Source organism: Neodiprion pinetum, chromosome 7 (genome assembly GCF_021155775.2).
Source record: "Neodiprion pinetum isolate iyNeoPine1 chromosome 7, iyNeoPine1.2, whole genome shotgun sequence".
NCBI classification, from domain to species: domain Eukaryota; kingdom Metazoa; phylum Arthropoda; class Insecta; order Hymenoptera; family Diprionidae; genus Neodiprion; species Neodiprion pinetum.
The window spans coordinates 3,920,416-3,933,169 of NC_060238.1; the positions used below are offsets into that span (position 1 = coordinate 3,920,416).

At 36.8% G+C, this 12,754-nt stretch overlaps 1 protein-coding gene across 4 annotated transcripts in view; it reads left to right on the forward strand.

Annotated features, from left to right (window-relative positions):
• LOC124222681 (uncharacterized) overlaps nt 1–12,754 on the forward strand; it is a 96,384-nt gene that overhangs the window by 80,459 nt on the left and 3,171 nt on the right. Inside the window, exons 4-6 of one of the 4 annotated variants that reach the window (XM_046633911.2) lie at nt 4,075–4,162; nt 5,342–5,546; nt 7,490–7,652. In XM_046633911.2, coding sequence (XP_046489867.1) covers nt 4,075–4,162; nt 5,342–5,546; nt 7,490–7,652 — 456 coding nt within the window. Of the gene's footprint in view, nt 1–4,074; nt 4,163–5,227; nt 6,010–7,489; nt 7,653–12,754 lie in introns of those variants that run through there. The other 3 variants (XR_006884082.2, XR_006884081.2, XR_006884083.2) reach the window with 3 other exon arrangements.

Below are 12,754 nucleotides of genomic sequence, written 5' to 3' on the forward strand. Positions count from 1 at the left end.
TTTCGCAAGTGTGCAAGGTTTGAGAATAATTACTCTGCGAATTTTAATATCAATGTTTATCCGTATAAAATCAAAACTAAGTAGAAACAAAAAAGCAGCTGAGAAAAATGACGGTGATCTTTGATTTGCGGAAATGATTGATTAAAATGATGATTTTGACGATTCCTATTTTTTCGTAATCCCAACAATATTCAAACAATTTTTTTTTCAACTATACCTGTTTTACTCAGCGCAGAGTTCGAAAACGTGAAGATTCGTTAAGATTCAAAAAAAAAAAAAAATAAATTGTTTTTCCATCGAAACAGCTTCAATGGTATTTACAATGAAATTCACATCGAGTTCCAATTTTTTTTTTTTTATTCAATCTTTTCCATCATTTGCCGGACAAATTCATGATCGTCCGTCCGATAAAAATATGTAATAAAGGTAAAAAGCACACGGCATTAAAAGTGTATCGTTTCGCTGGGTCGAGACGAGGGTGAAACGGGGTGTTCGTGTCACCCCCCCCCCCCCCCCCATCCCTCTCATCCCTTCCCTTCAACCCGCGAAACCATTCCGTTGGAGGACATAAAGGATTCCTGGTGTCAAATAAAAGAAGCCGGTGATCAATTCCTTGTATTCGGAAGACAGCGACCGCTGCTCCAACTCCACTCCTTCTTCCTTCCTTCCTTCCTTCCTTCCTTGCTTGGCCGGCAGGACCTCGAATGTCCGTTCGTCTTGTGGAATCAATTTCGTCCTGCCAATACCGGCAGCCTCGACGCCCTCCTGTCTACAAGCACCGATAATGTTTTCTCCGGAGGAGAATTCCCGCCAGAACCCGGACAGAACCGAACCGAATCCAACCTTTCAAATAAATTTCACTCCTCACGTTGTCCGAATCCAAATTCTTTGTGCCAACGGCTCACGCTTTGCATCGTCTTCTTGCGGTATTTCGAAAAAATTTTTAATACGAAGCTGATGTGATCGAAGCATTCTGAGTATGGCAGAAAATTTTGTTTCGAGAATCTAAGACGATACTTGATTACGTTGTTTTTTTTTTTTTTTTTTTTCGTTTTTCTTCTGCCTTCAACGTTAGCAAGGCATTTTTTTGCGAGCCAATTTCACCATCAGATTTTTTATCCCGTGCACAAAGAACGATTTCACTCGTTATCAAAGTTGGTCGATGTTTATAGTAAGATTGGTGTTCTTACAATGGTTGATTTTAGTATTTTTTAAACTATAAGAATATGCAACAGGTACACGTAACTATTTTCAATGCGGTTATAATTAGCATGCGATATCACATTTTCTGGTTATTTTAACATTAGATATGTTTTTTGATTCATCAATTTATCGTTTCACCGTCATTAGGCTATTGCAATTAAAAACAAGCGGCTTAAGACCGGCCATCAGCCAGCCCTCGAATTTCCCGTTCTTAAACTGCAGATTCCAAGTTCGTAAAGAAAAAAAAAAAAAAAAAAGAATTATATCCAATTCGAATTTCGAAGCACAAATTCAGATTCGTAAATAACGATTTTAAAGCCCCCGGATACCGTGTTAAATGAAAATATAACGATTTTTTTTTATTTTCAACCATTTTAGTGTATCCATGATTACAAATTTTGAAAGGCAAAGCTTGGATTAGTTTTCGGTGACCCAAAAAAACTTCCGCCTTTCGATTTCTACCAAAATTAGAATATTTTTGAATTTTTTACCCACCATAGATTTCACCATAAACTTCAGATTCGTGATCAACCCCACAACAAACTGACGAGTACCGATTTTCAGATATTTACCGACGAAAAAAATATCGCGATACCAATTTTAATTGAAATCCGTTCATCAATTCTCACGATATCATAATTTTCAATGTTTTTTTTTTTTTTTTGAATCTTGTCATTGAAATGATCAAAAAAGTAGCGAACCGATCAAACGGTAAGTTAATAATTGAAACAAATAGTAACACAGGTTAAATTTCTTCGTCCCATCCACAATAAAACAATTATTTTCATTTTCAACCCTGAATTACTGTAGATATTCATCGCCTGTGGTAAAAAAACGAAAGCAGATAAATCAATTTCCACCCATTAACCAGAATCAAAAAATATCTCTCAACGTGCGTAAAAAATTAAAGCAAAAAACAATTGCGATCGAAAAATACTCGGAGATGAAAAAATTTGATCCTCATTACCAAATTCCTAAGATTTTCGGTGATACGGAGCGTTAAGTTTCAACGTTACACCCTATAATTTTCAAATCAAGCGTGCGACGTGCAAAATTTATCGTCGTCCCACTCAATTTCAAAATCATTTTTTTTTTCTTCCACAGTATCTAGACGTAATCCTCGCATCTAAAGGCGGCAAATTCGGCCTTGCTCTTAAAGAGGAAACTCATGAATGCAACACGCCTAATTTCCGGGCGGTAGTTAAGACGAGGGGCGGCTTTTGCTTCACCTGAGCATTGCTTCGCCTGTTATGTATTATACAATACATATATACATATATATATATACACACACACACACACACACACATATACTATACGTATTTAAAAGCAGCGTGTTAGGCTTGAGCTAATTATTTATTGCCTCGTAAAAGTAATGCCTTTGGGCCTGTGAATAAGTCGGCGCTATTAAGTTGTACCTGTCGTATATTATTATTATTATTGTTGTTGTTTAGTTTTGTTTTTTGCACGCTCTTCTTAGCCGGAACCGAAAGCCTCGCCTTATGGGTGTTGGCATGGCATGCCGACTCCGAACCTTTATGGTCCCATCGTTAAAACATCGTTGTCTCAAAATTTCGTTGATTAGAATTTGTTGGTTTTTATCTTATGCTGATATGCGATATATTGAGTGGAATTGAATTAGGAAACAATTTTTTCTCGAAGTCAAAATGACGAAGATTCGAGAAAAGTGAGATTTTTACCTGCCTTTCAAACTTTAGTATTATCATCGTATCATTGTTGTTTTATTTTTTTATTTTATTCCACAAATATATTCTTCTAACCGTTCGATGTTTAACGTGTGAAAAACGCTAATTTCATGGAGTGAAATAAAAGAGCAGATTTTACTTAAAATTGTAGGAAAATGTGGCACGTCAGGTTTTTCTTGGTAAAATGTATTTCGTAAAATCTGCTACATTTTTAATAAAATATATCGTTGACTGGAGTGCTTTTTTTTTTTATCAGAAATCTTAACGAATCCCTCTTTTTCTGCAATTTTTATTAAAATCTGCTCTTTTCTTTCTCTCCCTGTTCAGTTAGTTGATATTTTACTTCTTTGAAAATCGTGTAAAATTATTTTCTCGTAGAGTAAAACGGATAAAATATATACTCGTTTGTGAATATTTTCTAAGAATTTAATTATGATTCGAATTTTGTCAATTCCTGGGATTTTTTCAACAAAAAAAATGATGCAGTAACTTTATGTAGCATAATATTATTGGTGTGGATTTATCGTGAAAATGATTGAATCGATGAGAATTTAGCAGTGTTTCCATTTACTTTTTTTCTTTTTTATTCTCTTGTGCTTCTCCTCTCCAAGTCCACTTGAGTAAAAATCCTATTTCTCTCTTCGGAGGCGACATCTATTTGCAGTAGAATTTGGAGAATCGATAGACAGATTGAGAGAGGACTGGTTGATTGATCGCGCTTAAAAATTGACGAAGAAGCCTCTGAACGTTTTCTCTCAGGGGAAGAATTCACTAGCTCGAAGAACGTACTCGATCTACGTCTCTTCCGACTTGATACTTGACGATCTTCAAACACCGTCCTCATTCAATGCCCGTTGGACATTTTTTCACTTTAAATCTACCGTCATCTGACTTTTTCAGAATATGCAAATACGAATTTTTTTTTCTCTCTCTTATTCACATTCTACGCAAATCCAGGTCCGATAATTGCTTCTCTTTTCGTTGATTAAACGTTAAATTTCGAGAAGAATTTTTATACCGTGATTTTTATCAAGTTTCGAGTTGTTGCCTTAAAATTAGAAAAATCCTTTTTGTAATATTCATCTTTCTTCTGTCGTTTATTCGTGTTTCTTAAAAACCCAAGCTCTTGGCCCTTTTTATAAAATTTTTTATTTCAAATTTACAGGCACAGTCATTAATTCAACGACGAGTCGGGTTTCTTCGAGGAACGAAAATACGAGGACAAGGCATCGCGGATATTCCAACGAGACGAGGTAAAAGGCTGTTTGCTGTCTCTCAGGGGTGTATTATTAATCAGTAGAACCTCACTTACTTTCGCTGCGCATAAATCATGTGAATTTTTGACTCCTCGCTGGGACGATCCTACATTTTCACCCATTTATTACGCCTAAATACGTGTTCTATCTCGTACGATCGCAGCTGGAAAGCAATGTCAAATAATACACGGGCGGCAAAATCAAGCATAATGAGAGACGAATTTTGATTTGAAATTATATAAGTCAGAATTTTTCTGCAAAACAATCGAAATTTAGAAACAATTGAGTAAACTAGTCGTACTAATCAAATTGGATATAACTTTTTTGGTAATATATTATTCCAAGTCTATAGAATTTATAAGAAAATGTTACACGCTGATTTTCAATTGAACAAATTTGAGTTTTCTAGCTGAAATTTTTTCCAAAATATCCATGTTTCCCATTGAAACAGAACCTGAGAAAGTTCACTGTGGAAAATGTACCGACGCCTCTGTTCAGCTTCATGAATGTTGTGAAAAAAAAAAAGAAAGTGGAAATATCAAAGATTTCAGAATATAATATTAGGTCAAATTTTGCTGAGAATTATCAGTAGTTATCTGAATTTCGTTTCAATACCTTATATCCCCGTATAAAATAATCAGCCAACAAACTGGACGAATAACAACTGAAATCATACATTTTCATCATAGATTTGGTTTTCATTTCCACTTCCAACTTATTTCAATTTATTTTTTTTATTTTTTTTCATCAATATAACTGAATTCAATTCTCAGTATTATTCTTAGCGTCATATTTCGATGTGAAAATTGTTGTTGTTTCCCTAACATCGAGTCTCTGAAAATAATTGCAAATAGTAGAAATTCCAGAAAATCCGCGCGTATGTATTTTTCTTTTTCATTTTCTTTACATCGAAATATCGCTTGCAAAGTAAATCTAGCCGTGGTTTTCGAAAAATCGCCAAAAGGCATTTTCGTAAAATGCGAACGAAGAAAAACAGAAGCTAAACATTCCGGCAGAGTTGCTTTCCAGCCCCTAATTACAGGGCATTTCTTGCCTGCGCAGGAGCCAAGTCTGGAATTCAAATTCACGGAATATGACGCTGGCAGCATTGCTGAGGCTGAGGGCGGAGCGTTAAGAGCTAGACGATTAGGGAATCCCGCTTAATATTCCTTGTAGATACGCTGAAACCCCATTGAAGATCCGGACGGTCCTGAGATACATACTTGCCGGTAAGCGGGGAGGAGAGTATGCCAGATGCGAAACCTCGGCGACACGAACGATTCGAACAGCCGGTGCTCACCTTGTATATCCTAATTTGCGAAGCGGAATGGAATATCCGAGGAGATTTGATATAAGGTGTACTTTGCACGTGGCGGAAGGGGTGAGAATTTTGAAAGAAGCAAAACGAAAGAAAAAAAAAAAACAGAAAAAACAAAACTACAATTTGAAAAAATGATAGGAAGCAAGGAACTTGAAATTATAATCAATAAACACTGACGAAGGATAATATTTAGAACGGTTTATACGTGTGTTAGTTGTTAAAATATAGTTGGGCGCCACTGAATAATTTCTGTAATTGATTACATCGTGATTACAAATTGGTATTGTAATTGAAATTGTAATTTGTAGCTGGGCGAAAAAACGATACTGATTAATTTCGTAATTTTTTACCAGGCGTTACTGATTACTTTGTAATTTTGTAATTGGACGGAAAAAAAAATTATACTCACCATTGTCATTTGTAATTCAAAGAAAGAAAAAAAAAAAAAATACCAATTGCAATTGTGGTTCGTAATTTTGAAGAAGAAAAAATAGTACCTACAAGTGTAATTACGCGAATGTAATTGGTATTCAGAAACTTGCTAAATACAAATTACTAATGTTGGTTAGTATTTGGAAAATTTCTTGTTAAAAATTACAAATATAGTTATTATATACAAAAATTTTCAATCAAGAATTACAAATGTGTTTAGTATTTACAAAATTTGTAATTACGAATTACAAATATAATTGGTATCGTGTTTTCTACTGATTACAAATTACAATTATGATTATTATTGTTATTTTGCCTGGTAAAAAATTACTTTTACTAATTTATAATTATAATGTAATAAATTAAAAAAATATTCAACAGTGATTTTCACAGCATTTCAATGGAAATTAGCCTGCAATAAACTCCCGTTATGCAAAGTCGACTTATATTAGATATTTAAAATTCCGAATGATCAATTATCGTAGAACATAATCAAGACAAATCAGCATACAGAGTTTGCTGGATTATAGTTTATAAGCTTCCTTGGGAATTTAATGCAATTGTAAATAAAAAAATGTGTCTCTTGGGATTTCGGCTGTTACGTTAGGTGTAATATTATTTCTCAAATTAAAAATCCTCACTCAAGAATTGGAGCAAAAAATAACTGTCGCACAGAATGAAATATTTTCCGGATTTCAATAACTTTCGATGCATCAAAGAGTCAAAGTATAATTCTTTAATTTATTCCATCAGCTGTCATATTGCGATTTTATTTCCAACCCTTCTTCGATCAAAATTTTACATTTTGACTGCATAAATTTTTTTGTCTCCCGATCGCAAGTAATTACAATTCAGATTCGTCTAAAGTTTTGAACGTTAAAAACCGTATTCAGTACCGAAAATCAGAAATGTTTCTGAAAAATTTTCTCGATATCTTGTAAAATATTCCACTAATAATCCTTGTAGAAAAATCTCGAAACAATGGTTAATTCCTGTTTTCACGACTGAAGAGATTAATCAAAGCTCTCGTTATAATCAAATATTTGAAGTGTAACGATCGACATAAATTCTCAAACAGACTGCCTTGTTAGAAAGTAGCTGTATTTTAATGGGGCTGCTGAATTCGGAATACAGTTCGTGGTTCCTGTTTATCCCGTTTCCATTTCCTCCGCTTCTGTTTTCTCGCGGTATTCGATTGCCCGTCTTCCGGGTTTCGGCGAGGTTCGGGGGGATCTTACAAGACGGCTACAACCCCATTTGCGAAGCCCCGAGTCTCACGTGTCACTTCCTCCCCCCCGCCCCCTCCCCCCCCCCCTTTTCCACGAACCCACCCGCCGCTGGGTTCGGCGATAAAATATGTCGCCCGTTTTCCGGAATGAAGCGAAACGTTTCTTACAGCTTCATGGTTTCTTCCGCTTTCCACCGCCACCGAGTCTCGCGTCGCGACGCTGCGACTCCGGAGGACGCGAGCTTCCGCAAACGAACGAAGGGACGCGGAAAGCTCTCCCTCTCTCTTCCCATCTCTCTCTCCCTCTACTTCCCTCTCTCGATTTTTCTTTTTTCTCTTCCAGGACCAGGAGGAAAAATATTCACAGGGTCCAACTGCCAGGGCAAACAAATACCGTCGTATCTTTCACCGTATTCGCTTGAACAGCGACGAACCGAGCAACTCACGGACAAATTGCGAGTTTAACAGACTGCTGGATATATTATGTCATGTTCGCCTCTTTCTATGTATGTATGTATGTATGTATACCTACGTATTTGTACACCGATCTTTATTTCTGAAAGGACATTTTTTATGGATACACAACACGAGACGGTGCTTTTTCTCGAATTTCCTATTCCTTGTTGATTCGTCTTATGATCGGTGTGCGGCCGATGTTCTTTTCTGACATCCAATCGTAGCAAGATCGAAACTCTATACGGAGAAAAATTTCATTTGTTACAGTAACTAGAAAAATTCAGTAAAACAGGTATCTTTAAAAAAGACTGTTTGAATATTGTTTACGAAAAACGAGGTACGCGTAAACATTTTGCGATATTGTCGATCCTTTTTTGCCAATTGCAACGCAGAATCAGTTTGTCAGGTTGACTCTACTTTTTTTAGTTAAACAAGGCTTTAACGTCAATTTAACGTTGCGCGAGCAATAAATTTTCGCAACGGTTGCAAGAAAATATAGCAACAGTGATCGTAATGAGAAAGAATAGTAACGGATACTTGGACTTTCCGGTAAAAGCTAGAAAACTAATTTTCATTTTCTACCTAGAACTGTATTTTTCGATTATGGTAAAAATTGAAAATAGTTAACGACTGAGCGGGAACCGAAACTACAAAAAATTCTTACTTGAACTATCAAAATTCTATCGTCTTTCACGATAGAAATATATATATACAAAATTTTTTCTATTCCAATAAGATTCAATTTTCACCAATCAAGTTTCTATTCTTAATTTCGTCAACATCTCATTCAAAAAATGTACATTTCAAATTCGTATAATAATTTTAACCACTCGATTGCCGGATAAGCTGTAGAATAATGTTGAATCGTGTAAAATTGCGAGGTATAAATATTTCGCAATGTGGTTTTGTGACTTGAGAGACAGTGAGGCATGAAACAGGCTGAAGGAATAAAAAGTAGTGGAGAAAAGAGGAGTCCTCCAACCTCGGAGTAGCGAGAACATGGTGTAAAAAATGACTGCGTTTAGAGTAAGGACATACGCGTTTGTTTTAAGTTTCTTTATTTTTTTCTATCACAACTTTCTCTCGGGTAAAATACAACCGTGAGAGAAGGGAGTGGATCATTTCTTTCCGCAATATTTTACGTGGTGAGAATACCTCGGCTTTCGGTTCTGTCAAATTTCAAACATATACTCGTTAAACAATACAAACTTTTCTGTACCGCATATTTTCCTCCGGAAATGTAGCGCACGATATTACTCGCGGTACTTCTACAGAAGATTATAATTGTCGTGATTTTTCAAACATCGAGTTGTATTAATATCAATTGAGAAAGTATTCACGGAGTTTTTAGTCAGTTTGAAAAGATTTCACCCAGGCTCGATCGTTTACTTTAATCAAACGAAAACATTCCCGATTCATTACCAGAGAAATTCGCAAGACTCGCTCGATTGTACTTTGGTAAAACTTTCCCAATTCGTATCAACGAGAACAATTCGTGTCTTTATTATTCTCTGACAACAAACTGCAAGGTTTGATCGACTTCGGTGTACAAAAGTTGATGTTCGTATTTAAATGCACGTGTCATCGGAAGAAAGAAATACTTCTCAAAACCTGATTCATGGCATCGGAAATATCAGCAGGAAAAATGAGAAAAACATGCGTCTGAAAAATGAAAAGCAAAACATTTGCTTTTATCGCGACTTAGCAAAAGTAATACATCGAAATTGCCATGTACATTGTTATGTATTTTCGAGGCTATTCGCGCATTTGTTGTACGGATAAATACAGGAATATATACTTCTACGCATCGAAGCAAACGGTGTGAAATAAATGGCGATACACGTGTTTCCTCTAACACGACAACGAGCGACTTCCGTCTGCGACTATCCCTGATAATGGATGAGCATAATATGACTAATGGATCACAGATTCTTGCCACTCGTGTCTCACCCATTCACGATACAGAAAGAAAAAAAATATATACATGTAAACTACAATCCCCAATAAGGGAATGAAAAATAGAAAAGAATCTGAAGAACGAGATTAAAAAAAAAAAAGTAATGACCAGGGTAACCGTCAATCAGATCAATCAGATTAATCAGATCAATGGTGGTGAAAATGAGACAAGAAAAATTACTATAACAATGAGAAATCGAACTGAAAAGAACGATTGATTCGTTATCTCAAAACTAATGCATATTATTTTTACTGTGAATTATTCACTGTAATGCGGTTATCGAATCGAATGATCTCTATAGTAGTTTCGTTGGTGAAAATCTGCGTCTAAATTGCTGCATGAAAAGCGAAGACTATAGCACAAAAAGCGATACAAATGAAAACGGTAAAAGAGACAAAAAATAGGGGGGCGAATCCCGTACGTAAACACCGAGAGGTGAATTTTGTAGGAATCGCGCAGAGGTCACCGGGTGAAATACGTGCTTGAGGGGTGGACGGGTGGGCGATCCCCCCATGGTAGAGTTACGCCGGGATGTGTAGGACGGACGATAGCTAATACATGGCCAATGAAACTATTCCAATAAAGGAACCAGGCCAGGCCATACGAAAAGCGACAACTGTGACATCCCATCCATCCGAGGCGCGCAGGATCCTCGCTTCTTTCTCCGAAGAGTTTTATATCCTTGACTACCACAGATACAATCGTAGAGTACAATTGCACTTGTGTCCTGAACCGGGAATTGCCGCCAACTAATCGGTGACACATGTGTCTTGCACAGGGTGCTGCCTGGATCGGGGGAACTTTGAAAAAGGAACAGGAATTCAGTATCTGGAACGCACTTTTGTACTTTTGCTTGGGTAACTCGAAGTAATTAGTCGGTATATACGGCTGGTTTTGCGTACAGATCGTGAGACACCCAAAAAAAGGGTTTGTGTCTCGGCTGTGAATCAGCTCAAATGTCGATAAAGCCGCTAAAATGTCGGTAAGATGTCGGCATCGGGATCTGTAAGGAAAGGGTTTGTGTCTGAGATATGGAGCCGCTAAAATGTCGATAAAATGTCGGCATCGGAATCTGTACGCAGAACCGGCTATATATACCAACTGTAATTTGTGCTACGAGAATAATGAAGAACGTGAGATTGTACCAAAAATAAAATAAACACGTTCAAAAGACGGAAGAAATTTCCGGTGAACTGTGAAAATGGACTCGAAATATTACTAAGATTGGTCAAGATAGGGGAAACTCATTTTCTTTTGTTGAGAAGCTTCTTTGGGAGGACAATGAGAAACGGAATCAATCTTGAAACAGTAAGCCTTTCATTCGAAGCTGATCGATCTCTGGAAACAGTATATCTTGTGTTCTTTTTCTGATTCAGTGTTCCGAATGTACCTCCAAAAAGACATACAACTTTGTTACTCAACAGCAATTATAAACGATGACATAAGTGCTGGCTAGTTGAACGATGCCGGAAGTCAAATAAGGAGGAGGAAGGACCGGGTATGACTGTCACAATTCTGTTGGTTCTCACGACGATTAAAACAGGAAAGTGGTTATATCGATTGCCAGAATAGGTACTCTGAAACTACTGAGGTCATGTTCTAAAGCCAACAAAACTTTGCTCGCCTGCCGGAAATGACACAGTCTATAACACTCCACCCCGATGTATTATAACTATCAACTTATCGGAACCTTAAGTGACGCTTATACTCAACCATTCGTTTCGTTGTTGCAACTGTATCGTCGACTGTTGAATATAGCGGGTAAGCTACGAAATGCAGCTCGAGACTTTCGGAAAGCCTAATATTGTAAATATTACGTTTATTTTATTTTGTTGAGATCAAAATTGAAAAATAATACAGCGAAAAGCCAATACCTATTACTTCAAACTCAGAACATTTACGACTTGAGGATAGCTACAATTCAAATAGATTTATAAAACGTTTCGTGTCATGTTTATTATGAAGATTGTAAATACTACATTTTTTATTACATTTCTTCAGTTTTACATAATCAAATTATGTACACTCATTCGTACTGTTTAATTATTCACTCACATTGAAATACTGATCAATTATCTGTTCAAAATTTGTTGAAACTTCGACATCGGCTTTCGGACGATACTTGTAATAATAAGTAAGAAAAAAAAGAAATTAATCGACTTTTCTAAACTTCTACACTAGAAGACCCCTTTAAAACTAGCTTGTACTTGATCGTGTCTTACTTTCGGGCGGGCGTATTTGAATCGTTACTCTGAGAAAAATTTCATTCGTTACAGTATCTAGAAAAATTCAGTAAAACAGGCATCGTTAAAAAAAAACTGTTTGAATATTGTTGGAATTACGAAAAACGAGGTACGCGTAACCATTTTAAACAAGGCTTTAACGTCAATTTATTCTTGCACGAGCATTAAATTTTCGCAACATTTGCAAGAAAATCTAGTAACAGTGATCATAGTGAGAAAGAAAACGGATACTAGACTTTCCGCTAACGGCTAGAAAACTAATTTTCATTTTCTACCTAGAACTATATTTTTCGGTCGTGATAAAAAATGAAAATAGTTGAAGACTGAGCGATAACCGGAACTAAAAATTTCTCTCAGCGTACAATACGAGCCCAAATTCCAATCACTAATTAATTAGATACCATCGTTCATTGGCCCTGAGGATCTGCATCCTTTTTGAAGAGAAAAATCGTCACTGAGGTGATTTGAGCGGCCACCGTAGGAGCATGGTGCTCGTGATGATGAGCTTAGTTGTAGGCGGGTACCTCGTACGACAACGAAAGTGAAAAAAACGAGGGTGTGAAAGAAGAGAAAACCCCGTGTGTGCATTGCGCGGCAGGCGAAGCGAGCGAGAAACAATTTGCATCTTTTTGTGCCTGTACAGAAGATATAGAGAAGCTCCCGGCGTTTCAAAGTTATGTAATGCGGTGCCACGGAATCCAGAGTATGTCGGCTTTAATTAAGACTCGAAAGAGAAATAGGGGGTGAGACTGAATCGAGTGGTTGGAGGGGGGGATACGAGGGTCGGGGTGGGGGTAGGACTCGGATAATTGAATTAAATCAACGTGATTACGGAACTGGTGGTTAGGTCACGTGCCGCCTGCACGCCCTGTTCGCGATAACTTTGTTACCCACTTTATTACAAGATTGAAATATCCTGAAGGTTCGCTCGCTGCTGCTACTGCTGCTGCTG